This window comes from Lynx rufus, unplaced genomic scaffold (assembly GCF_022079265.1).
Source record: "Lynx rufus isolate CCGP_SWC_20201006 ecotype Redwood Valley unplaced genomic scaffold, mLynRuf1.p SCAF_10, whole genome shotgun sequence".
In the NCBI taxonomy this organism is placed as follows: domain Eukaryota; kingdom Metazoa; phylum Chordata; class Mammalia; order Carnivora; family Felidae; genus Lynx; species Lynx rufus.
The window spans coordinates 72428116-72450538 of NW_025814824.1; the positions used below are offsets into that span (position 1 = coordinate 72428116).

Sequence of the window (22423 nt, forward strand, 5' to 3'; positions counted from 1 at the left end):
CACAGAAACTCTGGTTTTTAGGCTTCTGATGTAAAGAAATGTTCTCATTCATATTTTGTAAAAGCTAACGCTAATACAAGAAAATAACACACCCAGCCTATTTTCCTCTGCGGTGTATCATCTTGTCTCCATGGGGCCTAGGTCAGGGTGCGGATGCTTTCAGTGAGGGGAACTGGGAGATACCCATCCCCACATAGCCATTCACTTGGAGGTTTGGGATTTAGATCTGCTAGAAAGTAGCTGGGAGAGTTCGGGGGATGAGAGACTAGGTGGCCCATGGAGGTACGGAAGGGCCATACCTTCCTTCTGGTCTAACATTACATACCCAGATGTCAAAGAACTTGTGCCCATGAAAGACTCTCAGAGAGTCCGGACAAACACAGGAACAGCTGGGATGAAGGCCAGTCCCTCTCCGGACCTCTACTGCAGCTTCTGCCCCCTGGGAGTGAGGGGGACCAGCAGGAATAAGTGTGGTACCCTGGAAACAGCCCAAGGAAATAGGGTTCTCAGAGGACACAGGGGTGCACTGTCCTTGGGAAGTCTATGGGTAGCCAACCACGGACGAGAAGCCTCTGGCAGAAGAACTCACCAGACTTGGTCCTGTACAGTGCTTTCTGGGGACACCCAATAGGAAGAGAGGAGATATCAGACGTGGGGGCTGTGGCTTCTAGTCCTATGGGGGAATCAGAGCTACCCTGACTAGACCTCTCCATTCTCTCCATTAAAGGGACAGTCTGCTAATGCTCAGGACATACCTATGTTTTTGATTGCTTTCCTGAATATCCGAAAAAAGTACATTCTCTTTTTCTTTTCCTGAATGCAGGCAGAGATGGGAAATTTCCCATATTAGTTTCCAGCCTTGGTACTAAAGGGCACCTTGGGAAGGAATGGTTTCCTTGACATCCTTTCTTCCCTTTTCTCCTCCAGCATTCTTGATTCTATAATAAATATTCAACCTCAGATTATCACCGTGTTGTGTACACAAGTGGTTTAGCTTAACCTTTCCACACACATTTGTTTTCTCTCTCCCCCGCCCCCCACTTTCCCTTCTCTGGTTTTTTCTCTCTCCCTATGGGAAGACAAGCTTTCTGACTTGGCTAGAAAATAGTATAACCAACGTGTGAAAGCTCTTCTGGCTCTGGGTCTACACCAAGGATGGAGTTTGCTCTTTACCCTGTCCTAAAAGGAGTGTAAGTAGTGGAGCTCTTCCGAGGAATTCAGCTCACTGGGCTCTACCTGAGGGAGCCTGTCAACCCTGAGGCACAAGCCCTGGGAGAGGACCTGGTCTCCCCCTCCCCTCAGGCCAACACGCTCTCCTTTTCTCACTCCAACACTTTCCTCTGCCCTTCAACGTGCCTAGAACTTGCACCCTCCTCTGAGGTCAGCGATATATTTAAAGCACTACTCTTCATCCTGTTCCCATCAGGAAGATTTAGTTTAATGTAAGGCATTCAGAAGGGAAATTCCATTCACTTTCCTTCTGGGAAATCAGCTGCTGAGTTTTCCAGGCCCAAATCCCTTGCCTCACATTTCTGGTAAGATTGAAAAGTTCAGGATTTTATTGAAACACAGCCGTATCTTAGGCAATCAAGGCATACCTCTTCCTATCAACGCATAAGGCTCTCTTTTTTCCCCTTTTATAAAAAAAAGAGAGTTTGGGTGGTTTTTTGTTTGTTTTTTACCTTTTGAAAAGATCATAACAACTTGAATTTTTCACTTTTTTAAATTTCAAATTCTTTAAAGTAGGGTAGAGTTGGAAAATATGCAGCCGTTGTCACAAAGAACTTTTTGAAGGGTCTCAATGGGCTTAAATAGCTCAACAGTGTCCCCTGGTGGCCATGAGTACAGGGCGCTTCAGCTAAGGGGGCTATAGTTAGCCTACAAAACAAGATTAAAATAAATGTCTCCTCAAGAAGAGACTCCCTTATCCAACTCAAAAAATTTGAAATACTGATTTAAATCAGCAGTACAAACCAGCCAAACACGGTAAGGACCACAGAGCAGGAAACTAAATAGGTATTCACTTGACTAAGTCACCACAGAGAGATGCCCAATTGGACATTACTTCTCCTTCCAGCCTAAAACTTAGTAAATTCTTTTTTTTTTTTTTTTTTTTTTTTGAAAGCCTTTCTTAACTCACCAGCCATCCCCTCAATGCCAATACCATGCAATGGCCATTCAGGGTTTGTTGTGCTATGTGCCAGCACTATCTTTACATCTCTGCCTTCAAGGAGCTTAGTTGGGGAAAAGCAAATAAACAAGTAAACTAAAAAACACAAATTCTGGGGGTGCCTGGGTGGCCTAGTCGGTGAAGCGTCCGACTCTTGATTTGGGCCCAGGTCATGATCTCATGGTTTGTGGGTTCAAGCCCTGTGTCGGACTCTGCACTGACGGCCTGGAACCTGCTTGGGATTCTGTCTCCCTCTCTCTCTGTTCCTCCCCTGCTCTTGCAGCCTGCCTCTCCCTCCTTCCCTCCCTCTCTTTCCCCCTCTCTCTCTCTCTCTCTCAAAATAAATAAACGTTAAAAAAATTTTTTTAAATACAAGTTCTGAAAACAAGTTCTATGATGAAATTCACACAGGATAAGTGGATGGCGAATGATGGGGTGGAGACGGAGGTTATTTTTGAAAGGACAGGCAGGGAGAGCTTCTCTAAGGTACTGGCATCTGAGCAGAGACCTGGATGATTATAAAGAAGCCATGTGCGGAGTGTGCACCAGGAACAGTAAACAGTAAATGGAAAGGCCTGGATGCACAAACAGGTTTGACCCATCTGAGGAACAGCGAAGAAGGCAGGAGGGCAGCAGATGCTAGCTAGAAACAGAGAGAGCAGAGATGTAGTCAGGGAGGCAGGGTAAGAACGTGGATTCTATTCTAATGCTAATGCAAACTCATTGGACGGTTTTGAGCTGGGGATGACACATTCTCCTATGCATTTTTAAAAGATCACTCTGACTTCTGAGTCAGAAGTCAGACTCAGACCATCTTTTTAAAGTTATGGTCTCACCACACTTGGGAATGGGGGTGAGGGGTGGGAGACTGACAGGCACCCGTGAAAGCAGAAAGACCAGTAAGAAAGTCAGTGTAGGAGTCCAAGCAAGAGGTTGCTGACTTGGATAAGGTTGCTTTGTGGTGAAGGTGAAGATGGAGAGAAGTGGGTGGATTCCAAATATATTTTATAAACAAAAGCAGAAGTTGGTCGGGAAGGGTAGAAGCTTTTTCGCCTGAGCAACAGGTGAACAGGAATGCCAATAACCAGGATAGGGAAGCCTGGACGGAAAATGGCTTTGAAGGTGAGAGAAGGGTTGAGAAATCAAAATCCTCTTGGACTTGTCAACTGGGTGTGCAAGAAGTTGTTTAAAAGATGACTGGATATATGAGCATGGCACTCAGGGGAGAATCTGGGACTAGGATACATATCTGGGAATCCTCAGCATACAGGCAATATTCTTAGCTGGGCAGAGGGGGTAGATAATGAAGAAAAAGGAAGAGGAACAGGCAGAGAGGGCATCCGTAAAAGAGGACTGAGCAAAGAGGAGCCAGCAAAGAGGACTGAGAAGGAGCAGCCAGTGAGGCAGGAGGACCTAAAAGCCCAGAGAAACTGTATTTCGAGAAGGCAGGAATGCCAAATGCTATGGTGGGGAGGGGGTGGGGGGGCGGGGAAGGGAATAAAAATTTAATAAAAACAAAATTGGGCAGCGGATTTTGCAAGATGGAGACACTTTCAGTAAAGCAGTGTGGCCAGGACCACCACCTCCAGTTTGGAAACAGTTAAAGGAAGTACCTGAAGTAAGGATGTGGAGTCTATAGAACAGACACTTCTTTCAAGGAGTTTTATGGTAAAGGGGATGCTGAAAGAAGTAGCTGGGGGGAATACGGGCTCAAAGGAAGTGAGTTTTTTAGTTTCTTTGGTTTTCATTTAAAAATGGAGATCCTACAACATGCTTGTGCAGTGCTGGGATGATTTCTCTACTGGGGATGATGACTGGGCAGGAAGGGACGGGATCCAACACACCCATTGAGGGGAGCAGTCACCTGAGGAGTGGGGACCAGAGAGAAGACAGAACACACGGTTCTGCACGAGAGTAGCAATGGGAGACTTGGGAGAGGCAAGTCCTCCGTGATGACTTCTAATTGCTCGGTGAAGTAAGAAACAAGAAGGCAATACTCCGAGTCTTAGCTCAACTCTCCCAGATTTGAAGAGAGACAAGAAAATGAGAGGAAAGTGAATTTTCCAGGGACCAGAGTGGGACTGCCTATCACTTCTCCCTGGAAAGGACAGACTCTTGAGGCACTTGCGACAGAATGATGATTAACTCATGTTACTGAGAAACAGTACTAATGAGAGAAAATTCTTTTTAGGTATGAAATGTTTGAACTATTTCAAATATCCGGAAGGAATGTAACCAGCATTCATAGACACGCTAGCCGGATTTAATTCGCATTAATGGTTTGTTTCAGCTGTCTTTTTAAGGAATAAAATATTACAGTCACAGTTACAGTAGTCTCTCCAGTTCCACGCCCTTTTTCCTCTCGCTCTTCAAGTTCATTCTTTAATGATAGGAAGCAATAGTGTTTCTCTCTATCTGGGCCCATCTACGGCTCTGTGGTGACTTCGTTCATCCAAATGCTGTTATTCAAGATTTACCTGTTATCTGGGTTGTCAGGGAGAGGACCACAGGAAGTTCAGAAGACAAAGCCTGGACGTGGACACTGTAGTTGGTGCCCGGATGCAGGTCCAAGCACACCTCGGGAGCCTGACTGCTGGTAGTGATATTAAAGATTATTTCCTGGGAAAATTCCTTCTGATACCATCTCTGGCCCTGAATGTGGAACTGAAACACAGAAAAGTTCACTAGGTGAATGGCTGGCCTGGAAGGCTCCAAATGCCTCCAAACCTTTTCTCATGAGCAATCTTGCTCTTAACTCTAAAGTTCCTTCAAAAAGTGAAATACAACAGTAAACAAATATTAGAGACGTAATACCATAAATACTGTCGCCACGATATATCAGCGCAATAAAAATAGCTTTAAATCAAAATGTGCGAAAGGTCGAGGCCCCAGTACTGACAATTTTCTTGGTCTCGTTCTCACATATACGATGAGCAACGTGAAAGTCTGCTCACATACAATGAGCAAAACTACAGGAGCACAGCCACAGAACATTTTCCTAGAAAGAAAACGAAGGGGTGTCCAGGTGGCTCAGTTGGTTAAGCATCCGACTTCTGCTCAGGTCATGATCTCATGGCTTGTGAGTTCAAGCCCCACACGGGGCTCTGGGTGGACAGCTCAGAACTTGGAGCCTGCTTCGGATTCTGGGACTCCTCTCTCTCTGCCCCTCCCCTGCTCACACTCTGTCTCTCTCTCAAAAATAAACATTAAATAAAAGTTAAAAGAGAGAAAGAAAGCAAGAGAAAGAAAGAAAGAACAAAAGGAAGGAAGGAAGGAAGGAAGGAAGGAAGGAAGGAAGGAAGGAAGGAAGGAAGGAGGGAAGGAGGGAGGGAGGGAGGGAGGGAGGGAGGGAGGGAAGGAAGGAAGGAAGGAAGGAAGGAAGGAAGGAAGGAAGGAAGGAAGGAAGAAAGAGGAATCTGAACTAAGCCTTCTCCAGAGCAGGACCTGAATTAGGAAACTCCAAGCTGGTCTGGTAAAACCTCGGCAGGATTCTTCTCCTCTGCCTGCCCCCTTCTGACATTCCCTCCATTTTCCTGGAATATCCCAGTACAGGGGCCAATACACATACTTTTCTGACCACTTAAATTCTTCTAGTAGCAGCTCATCCCACGGGCTTTACCTTTCTTATTCACAACTGCATCTAGCTTCAAAAATTCCCCTTGACTCCCTAGACGATATGTTCATACCCTGGTCAGAGACACATGCAAAAGCCATGGATTCCTTCCACGGATCCTGTGTGAGCATCAGCTCTGCATCGGGCTACGTGCCCAAAGAAACTTTCATGACTTACTCATCAATCCCCAAGGTCTCTCTCTTCAAATATGCACTAAAGTGCCCATCTTCTTGCTTGTGCTTGCAATTGCCACTATCAATCCGCCATTGATAATCACAGCTGTAGAAGTAGATTTTTAGGTTCACTGATACTTTTTAAGCCTCCCACACAAGACAACATCTATACATAGAGTAACTTACTGAATACATCTCCTCTGTATCAGCTGTTTTTGTACTTCTCCATCTCAAGCAGGTTTCATTAAATATTGAAATGTTACTGATGATCTGTTTTACTGCAGGGGGGAAAGAATGAGAAATCAACTTACACTCTATACAAACATGCTACCTTTTATAGAGCATGCAGCTCCTGATCTCAGGGTTGTGAGTTTGAGCCCCACAGTAGGTATAGAGATTACTTAAAAAATAAAATCTATAAAATAGAATGCTATCTTGTCATGGAATCACTTACACAGGAAAATTTCAGTAGTACTTTAATTTAGAAATTAGTGGTGGCAGTCTGAGAAACACCACTTTTACATTTATGTAAACTCAATCTTAATGTAAGATTTAAAATCAAAAGATACCCAATCAGAGGATCCCTTTTAAAAATTACTTAAATCCAGTCACTGCAAACTCCCCTGGTTTACTAACCTAAAACTGCAATTCGGGCTTAGACAACCTCATTTATACAGATAAGTATCAATTTCAAATTCTGAGCAGGGAGCAACACTTGAGCAGAGCATTGAGAAGTGCTCTTCTTTGAGGAACTGAAAAACGATTTGCTAAGAAGTTTCACAGCAACACTGCCATGATTAATAAATCATAAAGACAACTCCCAAAGCACCTGAAAAAAAGAAAAGTCTCAAGGGAACCAAGCCTTTATTGTGTAAACCCCTGGCCTGACAGGTTCCTATGAATGAAGCCACATTGGTAGATGTGACCCTTCTTTATGGATTGGGCAGCTTTGCCCAGAGAAAACCTGTTCCACAGGTCACAAGCTGTACTTCAAATGTTGTAAGACAGAGTAGGTAAGAAAGTACAGGTGTTTCAGAATAATGGAATCTCACTATTGGGTACAGAATTTAAAGATAACTAGCAGTAGTCCAAGGAACTTTATACTTATGAAACTTTCAAAAACCGATAACCTCAATACTATTTAAGTTGCAGACCATACAAAAAGGTAGAAAGTTTCCCAATTTACTCAAGATGACTGGATATCCACAATTCCCAAATTGTGCAAGCAGTTACAAAACACACTATGCCAAACTCACTTATCATTATAAATGCCAAAACCTAAAATAAAATATTTGTAAACATAAGTCAGCAGTACCTTCAAAGAACAATACACTATGATCAAGGAAGATTCATTCCAGGAATACAGAGGTGATCATTATTGGGAAAGTATTAATAGATTAAAAGGGAAAGGCCACATGGTTATTTCTATATCCATTATGGTTAACACATTTAATACATGTTCCTGACTAAAAATCTTAGTCAACTAAGATTTAATTTGATAGAAACTCCTTAATTTAAGAGTGTTTATTAGAAACCACCATCCTTGCTGGTAAAATAATGAAGCAATTTCTAGTAAAGTCAAGAACAATACAAAGATGCATGTTCTCATAGCTATTATTTAGCATTAGCTATGAGATTCTAGATGACATGGAGAGAGGCAAGAACAAAATGAGCTATAAATACCAGGAAGAAAGGGAATAACGCAACTTCCAGTAAATCTAAGAGAATCAACTGAAAACAAATATGAAATCACTTGAAAACAAGAGAAAAACACATGCAAATAATGGAGTTTGGCAAAATGTACCCAAATATAAGAACACAGAAAAACTAGTCATTTTCAATAGATCTATAAGAACAAGTATGGTAGGCTAAAAACAGGCCCCACCAAAATGTCCACATCCATCTGTGACCATGTTACCTTACATGGCAGAGGGACTCTGCAATTGATTAAGATAGGGAGATTATCCAAGATTATCCAGATGAGCCCAATGTAGTGACCTTGGTCCTCATAAGAGAGAGACAAGAAGATCAGGGTTAGAGAGAGATTCAAGGACAAAAGCAGCAGTTAAACCAACGAGCTTCAAAGATGGAGGATGGGGCCCAAGCTAAGGAATGTTAGTAGGATCTAGAAACTCAAAAGGACAAGGAAATTGATTCTCTCCTCCAGCTTCCAGAATGAATACACACCTGCTGACACCATCATTTTAACAGAATAGAACTGATTTGAACTTCGGACCTCCAGAACTATAAGTTCATGTTGTTTTAAGCCACTAAATTGGTGGTAATTTGTCAAACTAGCAATAGGAAACTAAAACAACAAATAAACTACAACAAAAAGATGCAGTACCCAGCCATCGCAGTTCACCGTGCCCAGCCACCGGGTTCAGATTAGTCCCAGCCACTGATGCATACCATGGCCAGCCTCATGCCCCCAGCAACACCAGCACACAGCCCCCAGCCACCATAGTGCTTCAGGAAATCCAGTATAGAACTAGTGACCCAGCACAAATTTTGCTAACACCACCACTTGCTCTCAAGTTCCCCGGCAGGCATGCCCACCCTGCCTGGGCCCCACTAACACCACAGAGAGCAAGCACAGCCCACAACAGGCAGAGAATCAGTGCAAACAACTGCACTGAAGGGAAAAGTGATTCAGACACTACAGCAGACTACACACATAGCAGCACATATAGGATACTCTCCTAAAGGGCCAGGTTCTGGTGAACAGAGGAGACTGCACTGTAGGGCACTCCAAGACCTCTTCTTCATAAAGTCACTACTTTCAAGATCAGAAGACATAGCTGACTTTCTTAACACACAGAAACAGACAAAGAGAGGCAGACAAAACAAGGAAACAGAGAAATTTATCCCAAATGAAATACGAAGACAAGGCCATGACCAGAGATCTAAGTGAAACAGATATAAGTAACATTACTGATAGAGAATTTAAGGCAATTATCATAAGGATAATCACTGGACTTAAGAAAAATAGTGGAAGACATGAGTTGAGACCCTTAGCACAAAGATAAAGAATAATATAGCAGAGATAAAGGGCTCAATAAACAAAATGAGAAACACACTTGATGGAATGAACAGAAGAATGGAAGAAGAGGAATGAATTAGTGACCTAGAAGACAGAGTAATAGGAAGTAATGAAGCTGAATAAAAGAGAGAAAAAAGAATCATGCAGAATAGGAACTCAGTGACTCCATCATATGCAATGACATTCATAGTATAGGAGTCCCAGACGAAGAAAAGAGACAGAAAAGGAGGCAGAGAATTTATTTGAGGAAGTAGTAACTGAAAAATTTCCTAATCTGGGGAAGGAAACAGATATCCAGATCCAGAAGGCACAGAGAACTCAAATCAAAATCAACAAAAGCAGACCCACACCAAGACATATTGTAATTAAATGGCAAAATATAGTGGTAAAGAAAACATTTTTAAAGCAGCAAAAAAAAAAAAAGAAGACGGTTACTTACAATGGAAAATCCATAAGGCTAACAGGAGACTTTTCAACAAAAACTTTGTAAGCCAGAAGGGAATGGCATGGTATATTCAAAGTGCTGAATGGGAAATATCTGCCACAAAAGATGCTCTATCCAGCAACAGAAGGAGAGATAAAGAGTTTCCCAGACAAACAAAAACTAAAAGAGTTCAACCAAATCAGGCCTGCAAGAAATATTAAAGGGGGCTCTTTGAGTGGAGAGACCAAAAATGACAGTATAAAGGAAGGAAACACAAAAGCAATAAAAATGAATGTTTCTGTAAAAAATCAGTCAAGGAATTCACAAAATAAAAGAATATAAGGGGCACCTACCTGGGTGGCTCAGTTAGTTAAGCATCCAACTTTGGCTCAGGTCATGAGCTCATGGCTCATGAATTCAAGCCGCACTTCGGGCTCCGTGCTGACAGCTCAGAGTCCACAGACTGCATTGGGTTCTGTGTCTCCATCTCTCTCTGCCTTTCCCTTGCTCATACTGTCTCTCTCCCTCTCAAAAATAAATAAACATTAATATATATAATATATATATGCTATATATATATCTATGATATATATTACATATACATATTATGCATATATATATTACATGTAATATATATTATATTATATATAATATATATATAAGAGGCACCTGGGTGGTTCAGTCAGTTGGGCCTCTGACTTGGGCTCAGATCATGATCTCATGGTTTGTGGGTTTGAGCTCTGTATTGGGCTCTGTGCTGACAGCTCAGAGCCTGGAGCCTGCTTTGGATTCTGTGTCTCCCTCTCTCTCTGGCCCAATCCTGCTTGCGCTCTTTCTCTGTCTCTCAAAAACAAATAAACATTCAAAAATACACACACACACACACACACACACACACACACACACACAAATAAAATATAATAACATATATCTAAAATATGGGGAGGAGAGGAAAAAAGACAGGGTTCAAACTTGAATGATCATCAGCTGAATACAGACTGCTATATGCAGAAGACATTAGATACAAACCTAATAGAAACCATATATTTAAAACCTTTAATAAACATGTAAAGAATAAAGAGGAAGAAATCCAAATACATCACTAAAGAAAACTGGTGCACCTGTGTGGCTCAGTCAATTAAGTGCCCAACTCTTGATTTCAGCTCAGGTCATGATCTCAAGGTCCATGAGATCGAGTCCCACATCCTGCTCTCTGCTGACAGTGTGAAGCCTGCTTGGAATTCTTTCTCCCTCTCTCTTTTCCTCTCCCTCCCTCTCTCTCTCTCAAAATAAGTAAATAAACCTTAAAAAAAAAAAAAAGGAAGAAGAAAACCAGTAAACTGTGAGAGAGAGAAAGAGAAGAAAGAATCAGAGAAAAATTTCAGAAACAACAAGTAATGAAATGGCAACAGATACGTATCTATTGATAATTACTTTGAATGTAAATGGACTAAACAATCAAAAGACACAGGGTGACAGAATGAATAAAAAAACAAGACCCATCTATATGCTGCCTACAAGAGACTCATTTCAGACCTAAAGACACCTGTAGATTGAAAGTGAGGGGGTAGACAAGGGATACAGGAGTACTGATGCATAGGAGCACTTGTACCCCAATGTTTATAGCAGCACTCTCAACAATAGCCAAATTATGGAAAAAGCCTAAATGTCCATCAACTGATGAATGGATAAAGAAATTGTGGTTTATATACACAATGGAGTACTACGTGGCAATGAGAAAGAATGAAATATGGCCCTTTGTAGCAACAGGGATGGAACTGGAGAGTGTGATGCTAAGTGAAATAAGCCATACAGAGAAAGACAGATACCATATGTTTTCACTCTTATGTGGATCCTGAGAAACTTAACAGAAACCCATGGGGGGAGGGGAAGGGAAAAAAATAAAAAAGGAGGTTAGAGTGGGAGAGAGCCAAAGCATAAGAGACTCTTAAAAACTGAGAACAAACTGAGGGTTGATGGGGGGTGGGAGGATGGGGAGGGTGGGTGATGGGTATTGAGGAGGGCACCTTTTGGGATGAGCACTGGGTGTTGTATGGAAACCAACTTGACAATAAACTTCATATATTGAAAAAAAATTTTTTAAATAAAGTAAAAAAAAGAAAATAAAAAAAATAAAAGTAACACTCATTAAAAAAAAAGAAAGTGAGGGGGGTAGAGAAACACGTATCATGCAAATGAATGTCAAAAGAAAACTGGAGTAGCAATACTTAGACAACATAGACTTTAAAACAAAGGCTGTCGGGGTGCCTGAGTGGCTCAGTTGGTTAAGCATCCAACTCTTGATCTTGGCTCAGGTCATGATCTCAACTCAAGTCATGATTTCACGGTTTGTGGATGTGAGCCCCACACTGGGCTCTATGCTGGCAGCACAAAGCTTGCTTGGGATTCTGTCTCTCCCTCTCTCTGCCCCTCCCCCGCTTGTGCACAGGTGTAGTGCACACTCTCTCTCTCAAAATAAATAAATAAACTTAAAAGAAAAAAGACTGTAATAAGAGTCAAAGAAGGAAACTACATAATAATAAAGGGGACAATCCAACAAGAAGATATAACAATTGTAAATATTTATGCACCCAATATGAAAGCATCCAAATACACAAAACCTTTACTAACAAACATAAAGGAACTAATCAATAGTAATACAATAATAGTAGGGGGCTTTAACATCCCACTTATGTCAATGGACAAATCATCTAAACACAAAATCAACAAGGAAATAGTGGCTATGAATGACCCACTGGAACAGATGGATTTAACAGATATATTCAGAACATTCCAACCTAAAACGACAGAATATACATTCTCTGCAAGTACATGGAACATTCTCCAGGAAGATCATATATTAGGCCACATAACCAGCCTCAACAAATTCAAAAAGACTGAAGTCATACCATGTATCTTTTCTGACCACAGTACTATAAAAATAGAAGTCAACCACAAGAAAAAATCTGGAAAGCACACAAATACATGGAGGTTAAGTAACATGCCGCTAAATAATGAATGGGTCAACCAAGAAATCAAGAAGAAATAAAAAAGTAGGGCACTTGGGTGGCTCAGTCAGTTAAGCGTCTTAACTCTTGATTTCGGCTCAGGTCATGATCTCATGGTTCATGGGACCAAGCCCCACATTGGGCTCTGCACTGACAGCCCAGAAATTTCTTGGGAATCTCTCTGCTCTTCCCTTGCTCTCTTTCTCTCTCAAAATAAATAAGCATTTAAAAAAAGATAAAAAACTACATGGAAACAAATGAAAATGAAAACACAACAGTCCAAACCTGTGGGATGCAGCCAAAGTGGTTCTAAGAGGGAAGTTTATAGTAATATAGGCCTACCTCAAGAAGAAAAATCTCCCATAAACAACATAAACTTACACCTAAAGAAGCTAGAAAAAGAACAAACAAAACCTAAATCTAGAAGAAGTAAGTAAATAATAAAGATTAGAGCAGAAATAAATTATATAGAAACTAAAAAAACAATAGAACCAATCAATGAAACTAGGACCTGGTTCTCTGGGGGGAAAAAAAACGGTTTAAAACCTTTAGCCGGATTTATCAAGAGAAAAAGGAGAAAGGACTCAAATAAAATCACAAATGAGAAAGGAGAAAATAACAACTAATATCACAGAAATACAAACTCTTGTAAGAGAATATTACGAAAAACTATATGCCAATAAATTACACAACCTAGAAGAAATGGATAAATTTCTAGAAACATGTAAACTACCACAACTGAAAAAGGAATAGAAAATTTGAAGAGACCAATGATTAGCCAAGAAATTAAATCTGTAATCAAAAAACTCACAACAAACAAAAGTTCAGGAACAGATGGCTTCACAGGTGAATTCTACCAAGCATTTAAGGAAAAATTAATACCTATTTCTCTCAAACTATTTCAAAAAAAAAAAAAAACAGAAAAGCAAGGGCAAGTTGCAAATTCATTCTTTGAGGCCAGCATTATCCTGATACAAAAACTGGATAAAGACACCACTAAAAAAGAGAACTACAGAGCAATATCCCTGATGAACACAGACACATAAAAATCCTCTTTAAAATACTAGCAAACTGAATCCAACAATACATTAAAAAAAATCATTCACCATGATCAAGTGGGATTTATTCCTAGGTCACAAGGGTGATTCAATATTCGCAAATCAATCAACATGATACATCACATCAATATGAGAAAGGATAAGAACCATATGATCTCAGATGCAGAAAAAGCATGTGACAAAGTACAACATCTATTCATGATAAAAACGCTCAGCAAGTAGGTTTAGAGGGAGTATACCTGAATTTAATAAAGGCCTTATATGAAAAACCCACAGCTATCATCCTTAATGGGGAAACACTGAGAGCTTTTCCCCTAATGTCAAGAACAAGATAAGGATATTCGCTCTCAACACTTTTATTCAACATAATACTTAAAGTCCTAGCCACAACAATCAGACAACAAAAAGAAATAAAAAGCATCCAAATTGCTAAAGAAGTAAAACTCTCATTATTTGCATGATATGAGACATACATATGTATACACACACACACACACACACACACACACACACACACACACACACATATATATATCCTGAAAGATTCCACCAAAAAATTGCTAGAACTGAGAAACAAATTCAGTAAAGTGGCAGGATACAGAATCAAGGTACAGAAATCTGTTGCATTTCTACACAACAATAATGAAGCAGCAAAAAGAGAAATTAAGAAAACAATCCCACTTACAATTGCACCAGGAATAATAAGGTACCCAGGAATACATCTACCAAAGAGGTAAAAGACCTGTACTCTGAAAACTATAAAACACTGATGAAACAAATGGAAGATGACACAAAGAAATGGAAAGACATTCCATGCTCACAGATAGGAAGGATAAGTATTGTTAAAATATCCCTGCTACCCAAAGCAATCTACAGATTTAATGCAATCCCTATCAAAATACCAATAGCAATTTTCACAACTAAGACAAACAATTCTAAAATTTGTATGCAACCACCAAAGACCTTGAATAGTCAAAGCAATCCTGAAAAGGAAAAGCAAAGCTGGGGGCATCACAAATCTGGACTTCAAGTTTTATTACAAAGCTACAGTAATCAAAACACTTGAGACTGGCACAAAAAAAAAGACACACAGATCAATGGCACAGAATAGAAAACCCAGAAATGAACCCACAATTATATGGTCGATTAATCTTCAACAAAAGAGGAAGAATATCCAATGGGAAAAGTCTCTTCAATAAACGGTGCTGGGATGGCATCATGAAAAAGAAAAAAAAAAGGACTGTTTGCACCATATGCAAAAATAAATTCAAAATGGATTAAAGAGGGGGGCCTGGGTGGCTCAGTTGGTTAAGCATCCAACTTGAGCTCAGGTCACGATCTCATGGTTCGTGAGTTCAAACCCCATGTAAGGCTCTATGAAGACACCTCAGAGCCTAAAGCCTATTTCAGATACTGTGTCTCCCTTTCTCTCTCTCTCTGCCCTCCCCTGCTTACACTCTGTCTCTCTCTCTCTCTCTCTCTCTCTCTCTATCAAAAATAAATAAACATTAAAAAAATTTTTTTAATGGATTAAAGACCTAAATGTGAGACCTGAAACCATAAAAAATCCTAGAAGAGAACACAGGCAGTAATGTTGTTGACATGGGCCATAGCAACTTTTTTCTAAATATGTCTCCTGAGGCAAGAGAAACAGAAGCAATAAGTAAACTATTGGGACCACATCAAAATAAAACACTTCTTCACAGCAAAGGAAACGATCAACAAAACCAAAGGCAACATACAGAATGAGAGAAGATATTTGCAAATGACATATCTGGTAAAGGGTTAGTATCCAAAATAAATAAAGAACTTATAAAACTCAACATCCAAAAACCAAATAATCCAATTAAAAATGGGTAGAAGACATGAACAGACATTTCTACAAATAAGACATACAGATGGTCAACAGACACATGAAGAGATGCTCATCTTCACTTACCATCAGGGAAATGCAAATCAAAACTACACTGAGTTATCACCTCACACCTGTCAGAATGGCTAAATGTAACAACACAAGAAATAACAGGTGTTGGTGAGGATGTGGAGGAAGGAACACTCCTACACTCTTAGTGGGAATGCAAACTGGTGAAGCCACTGTGGAAAACAGTATAGAAGTTCCTCAAATATTAAAAAAAAGAATTATCCTAGGGGCACCTGGGTGGCTCAGTCAGTTAAGCCTCCAACACTTGATTTCGGGTCAGGTCATATAATCTCAAAGTTTGTGAGATGGAGCCCCACGTTGGGCTCTGCGCTGACAGCAAGGAGCCTGCTTCAGATTCTCTCTCTCTCCCTCCCTCTCTCTCTCTCTCTCTCTCTCTCTGTCCTACCCTCTTCCCCCTCTCGAGCACACACACATGTGCACTTTCTCTCTCAAAAATAAATAAATAAGCTTAAAAAAAAAAGAAGTAGGTGACAGAGATTAAGAAGTGCACTTGTCATGATGAGCACCAAGTAATGTAAGGAAGTGTTGAGTTACTACACTGTACACCTGAAACTAATATAATACTTTGTGCTAACTAAAATTAAGACTGGGGCGCCTGGGTGGCTCAGTCGGTTGAGTGTCCGACTTCAGCTCAGGTCATGATCTCACACTTCGTGAGTTCAAGCCCCGCGTCCGGCTCTGTGCTGACAGCTCAGAGCCTGGAGCCCGCTTCAGATTCTGTGTCTCCCCCTCTCTCTGTCCCTCCCCTGCTCATGCTCGGTCTCTCTCTGTCTCAAAAATAAATTTAAAAAAATAAATAAAATAAAATTAAGACTAAATTTTAAAAAAATTAAATAAAATAATCAAAAGATCCTTATCCACAGGAGAAGAAACCACAAACTTCAAATAAAATAGAATAGGAATAGATTTATTAGAAATAAATCTAACTAGAAATGTCCAAGACTTATGAAGATTTTTTTTTTCAGGACAGAAAAGAAAACAATAGAGAAATGCCACATCCATGAATGGAAAGACTCAAAAGTGAACCTTCTTGGAACGTGGTGAGTTTACACATTCATTCAATAAATACTTAGAAAGTTCTTACCATCTACAGGCATGCTTTAGGGGCTAGGGATAAAGTGGAGAGGAAACAAAGTTGCTACACCTAAGGGAATTCATTCTAGCAAAAAAGGCAGAAAATAAACAAGTAGACAAAACAAATAAAAAATATAATCTTGTGTGCTGGTAAAGTCTGAAGAAAAGCAACGCAGGAGGCTAGAAAGCACAGAGATGATTTGTGAGCAGAGACCCGACGGATGTGAGTCACCAAGAATGGAAGAAGAGCAGTCAGAGGGAGCTCCAAGGTCTGTGTCCCCCATGTAGGACATCAGCTTGGCACACTCACTGAACAGAAAGCAATCACTGCTACATTTCTTTGGAAGGATTAACGAGAATAGCAAGAAAAACACTGAATTGAAAGAGGTCATACATAAGCAGGTATCAGTACCTATTATAAAGCTACAACAGTGTTTCTCTACCTTTTTTCATTACAGCCCCACAAGCAGCCTTTTATTTTTTAAATTTTTTTAATATAATTTATTGTCAAACTGGCTAACATACAGTGTGTAAAGTGTGCTCCTGGTTTTGGGGGTAGATTCCCGTGGTTCATCGTTTACATACAACACCCAGTGCTCATCCCAACAAGTGCCCTCCTCATCGTCCATCACCCACTTTCCCCTCTCCCAAACCACCCCCCCCGCCCACTCTCTGTTCTCTGTATTTAAGAGTCTCTTATGGTTTGCCTCCCTCCCTCTCTGTTTGTAACTTTTCCCCCCTTCCCTTCCCCCATGGTTTTCTAACAAATTTAAACCCTAGAGGAGAAAGCAGACAACAACCTATTTGACCTCAGCCACGGCAATTTCTTGCTTGACACCAAAGGCAAGAGAATTAAAAGCAAAAATGAGCAGCCTTTTTAAACAGTTTTCCCCTAATCTCTCACCTTCTATAAAAATTTAATACCCCCAGATATGCTGTATGTTTCTTATGTACTATATGTTTACCTGTGCTTCATATATAAAAAGAATAAAATTCTCTCGCCCCTCAAGAACAAATTTTTGCCCCCTTGTGGGTGATTTTGCCCCCAGGGTGACATCACCCACACTGAGAATATGCTAGAGTAGTTAAACAGAACTGTTTCACTGGTTAAATTCAGTTGCATCTTGGTCAGAGGGCAACTCTCACCCTAGGTCCCCTTCCCTCCACTCAGGGGGCTTATGGTTTGGACCACAGGCAGGTTGAACCCGTGATGTGTTCAAATGGGGAGAAAAGGATCCCCAATAGAACCAGTCCTGAATCTCTTCTTACCCTGCTCTCTGACCCCTTGCTATGGAAAGTACATGCCCTGTCCCTCATACCAATATTCCTTCCCTGCTTCATTTTTAGTGGTCACTCTGCCTACTCTTTCTCTCCCTTCCCCACCCAGAAGGCCAACCTAATCAAGAATCCTGCAGTTGAAAAACCAGACCTGCAAGAATGCCTCACAGAAGAGAAGAGTTGGTTCCTAGTTCACCAACTTCTTTGAAACTTTGTTTCTGCTTCAGTAATGTGAGGGAGCAACTCTGGGCAAAACCAGTCATTACTTCCTCTGTGCCCCCATAGTACCTGCAAATACCTCAATTACACGTTATGCACCGTATTATTATTGATTCTGTCTATTGCCCCCACTGAACTGAGAGACACGGTTTCTGCCCTTAACATGTATTTAATCTAGAAGAAGAGTTATACCCTATATCTGTATAATAAAAATATAAGGGCATATATAATAAATGTCATAAAGTAAATTTAAATAATAGTTAACATCTCACAGATGCTTGTTGTGAGTCAGGTATTGTGCTGGTTCCCCATAACCCACTTATTTTCACAACAAACCCATGATATAGGTATTGCTACTCCCATTTTCACAGTTAAAGCAACTTAGGCACATAAAGGTTTAAGTAATTTGCCCAAAGGCATACAAAGAGTAAGAGATCTGAGATTTGAGTTGGATAGTCTGACTCCAGAGTGTGCCAAACTATTACACATACTTCCCTGGAGCAGAGTATAGAAATTCAGAAAGAAAATTTATTTTCAGTTGGAGAGACTGTAGAAGAAGGGGGGATGGGAATATTAGGAACTAAATAAAAAAAGGGGCGGGGGTTCCACGTAGAAGAGCGAGCATGAGCAAAGATACGGGGGTGGAAAAGTTAGCACTTGAGAATTTATTCTAGATTAGTGCTGCAATTTGTTCAATGATAATGGTGGCCAGTTAAATCCAAATCTCTCAACACCTTTCCCAAAATATTCTTCAGATCAACAAGAAGAACAAACAAATCAACATAAAACCAGTGCTGTCATACTAACCAGAAGACAGAGAATATAAGAAACTTTAAGTTGCCTTTTAATAGAAGAATAAATGCCAAATTCCAGCAAAGCTATCTCTCAATCTCCCACAAGTCACTGTAGAAAGTAGGGGGCTCTGAAAGAGCAGGGAAAAGAGAAGAGGGAAATGAGGGGCCTGAACGTGAGCCAGATTCACTCCCAGAAGGAGAAATTCCATCTTCAGTGTGAAAATACTGAAAGGAAAATCTGGTGTACCACAGGACTGTCTACAAGCAAAGGGTGAAAGTCTAGGACACTTCAGGTAGTGGCATGAAAAAGGCACTGCTTCTGGGATAGAAGATGATTCAGTGGAAAGAACTGGTGTCCTGGGGAGACGAAGCAGTGATGAGAAAAAGCAAGGGGGAATGTAAGATCCTACAAGACAAAAGGGAACCCCAAAATAAAACAATATATAACTCATCCCCACACTCACCAAAAAAACAACAAAAATATCCTTTAAAGAAACTGCACTTCATTGAGTAACAGAAGAGGGCACTCTTAACCTAGAAATATTATTAACCATTCTAAACTACCAATGTTATATAATTAATATACAAAAGCAGTTAGTTTAGAAAAGAAAGAAAGTTAAGAAGGTGATAATCAAAATATTTCAGCTTATGAAAAACTACAATTTTTAAATAACCCCCAAACTAGAATTAAAAAAAAAAAAAAACCCTGTGACACAATTAATTGAAATAAATATCCTCAAATAAGCACTATGGGTCAGAAATTCAAAAACTAAGAACAGAAATAGACACAAAGCAGGCAGAAAATGAGACAAAAGTGACTGAATTCAGGAAACAAGCAAAAGGAAAAGACAAATCTGTATCAGAAATAAAGCTAAAATGTCGTCAGACCCAAAGAAGGATTAGAATAAAAAATTAATAAGGGGCATTGAAGAAATACAGGAAACCAACCAAAAAGAAAAAAAAAATGATATTAAAAAGAAGTAGCAAGGAGCAAAATTCAAGTGGTTGAAACAGAATATAAGCAGAGATCCAACATATGTATAATTGAAGTCTCTAAAAGAAAAAGAATGTTAAAGCAGAATATTTAAAACTATAATCCAGGATAAGTTTACAAAAATCAAAAGATCTGAATATAAATACTGAAAGGTCCCACTCTATACCTGAGAAAGCTCATCCAGAACAATCAAATCTAAGACTTAGCCAAATAAAATTATTACACCTTAAAGATAAAGAGGGGCCCTGCATGGCTCAGTTGGTTGAGCGTCCGACTTCAGCTCAGGTCATGATCTCACAGTCCGTGAGTTCGAGCTCTGTGTCAGGCTCTGTGCTGACAGCTCAGAGCCTGGAGCCTGTTTCAGATTCTGTGTTTCCCTCTCTCTGCCCTTTCCCTGCTCATGCTCTGTCTCTCTCTGTCTCTCAAAAATGAATAAACATTAAAAATAAAAAATTAAAAAAAAAAGATAAAGAAAAACTCCTTAGCATCTTCACTCAAGGAAATAAATAAGATCCAAAGGCAACAGAATTAAGTGGCATCAGACTTCTCAAAAGCTACATAAAAAGCAAGGCAACCAAAGAACTGAATTTTACGAAAACTCAAATCAAGAAATGTGAACCAAGAATTTTATATCCAGCCAAAACTATCAAGTATCAAGGCCACAGAGAGTTTTAAAATGTATATACATATAGGGGTGCCTGGGTGGCTCAGTGTCTGAGTTAAGTGTCTGACTTCGGCTCAGGTCGCGATCTCGTGGTTTGTGGGTTCAAGCCGTGCGTCGGGCTCTGCACTGACAGGGCACACTCGCACGCTCTCTCAAAATAAATAAATAAAAATAATAAAAATAAAGTGTATATACATATAATATTCCATATACACAAGATCTAACTATATGCTGGGTACCAGAGGGACACCGAAAACCAAGTGATTCAGAAAGACTAAATATAACATGATGGACAATAGTATCGCAGACAAATGGAAACCGTTAGAAAGTCGGGGTTGCAATCCTCACATAAGTAGAGTTCAAGTAAAAAAAAAAAAGGCATTAAATATGACAAAGAACACTTTTTAATGCAAAAAACCACAATTCACAATGAAGATAAAATGCAACCACCTTTATAAAGTAAAAGAGGGGCGCCTGGGTGGCGCAGTCGGTTAAGCGTCCGACTTCAGCCAGGTCACGATCTCGCGGTCCGTGAGTTCGAGCCCGCGTCAGGCTCTGGGCTGATGGCTCAGAGCCTGGAGCCTGTTTCCGATTCTGTGTCTCCCTCTCTCTCTGCCCCTCGCCCGTTCATGCTCTGTCTCTCTCTGTCCCAAAAATAAATAAACGTTGAAAAAAAAAATTTATAAAGTAAAAGAAAGCATAAGAAGGAATATAATAAATATGAAAGCAGAAATTAATGATGCGGTTGAGCATGGGTCAACAACTTCAGAGCTTTACACCCAGCGCTGAGCCTGGGGCTTGAACTCACAACCCTGAGATCAAGACCTGAGCTGAGATCAAGAGTCAGACGCGTCAGACGCTTGACCGACTGAGCCAGCCACATACCCCTAGCAACTTGTTTCTATAGAGGGTCAGATTGTAACTATCTTTGTAAAAAGTTTCTGGTCCAGTTCTGTCACAACTACTCAACTCTGTCTTTGTAGCACAAAAGCAGCCATAGACATTATGTAAATAAAAGGCTCGGCCTTTTGTGTCTAATAAAATTTTATTATAGAAACAGGCAACAGGCGAGATGTGGCCCACAGGCTATAAAGAAAACAGATCTAATTAATAAAACAAAACCTTGGCTTTTTTAAAATAAGAGACCAACTGCCAGCTAACTTAATCTACAAAAAAAGGAAGAAAATACAAATAGAGGGAGAAATACTCATTGAAACAGAAGAAAATTCAAACGGTTAAACGAAACTACTTTGCAGACCACTCTGCAAATAAATTTAAAAACAGAGAAAATGGGCACTTCCTAGGAAAATACAGTTTTCTAAAACTGACCCCATTAGACGTAAAAAGTTTAAACAGACCATTTTCCATAAGCAAAAAACTGAGACAATTATCAAGGAACTACCACCATGGAAAAGCCCCATGCCTGGACGGTTTCGAGGGGAAATTCTACCTAACCATCCGAGACCAGATAGTCCAAATGCTATGTGAATTGTAACAAAGAAGGAAACCTTTCAAATAATGAAGGGCATAATGATGAAGGAAATCTTTCAAATTCTTTTTATGAAGCAAAGAAAATACTAATGCCTAAACCTGATAAAGATGGTACAAAATAGAGAGAAAACTATAAACCAGTATCACTCATGAATACTGGCGCAAAAATGCGGAAGAAAATATTAGTGGAAACAATTCAACACCACAGAAGAAACAAATACACCATAACCAAGTAGGATTTATTTCAGGAAGAGAGAATATGGGTGGGGAGGGGTGTAGGGGGGCTATGAGAGAGAGAGAAATTTGAAATCATACCAAAATTTAAAAGTTAAAGGAAATGAAATAAAAAAGAATATACTGTAGTTAGCTTTCCTTTGCATTGTATTAATGGACATTTTAGACTAAGGAGTAAGTGATCTTTTCTCTGATTTCAGCCTAGGAGACAGCAGTCTTGAAGTCTGTGTATACATGATTAGAA

The 22423-nt window shown here is 40.0% G+C and overlaps 1 protein-coding gene across 16 annotated transcripts in view; it reads right to left on the reverse strand.

Annotated features, from left to right (window-relative positions):
• SUSD1 (sushi domain containing 1) overlaps window positions 1-22423 on the reverse strand; it is a 287713-nt gene that overhangs the window by 178502 nt on the left and 86788 nt on the right. For all 16 annotated transcript variants that reach the window (XR_006960106.1, XR_006960108.1, XM_047067858.1 and 13 more), the window contains exons 11-12: window positions 6143-6234; window positions 4648-4834 (exon numbers count right to left, since the gene is read on the reverse strand). Coding sequence is in view for 14 of the 16 variants with exons in the window: in XM_047067858.1 (XP_046923814.1) it covers window positions 4648-4834; window positions 6143-6234 (279 nt within the window). In the remaining 2 variants the exon portion in view is untranslated. The remainder of the gene's footprint in view (window positions 1-4647; window positions 4835-6142; window positions 6235-22423) is intronic.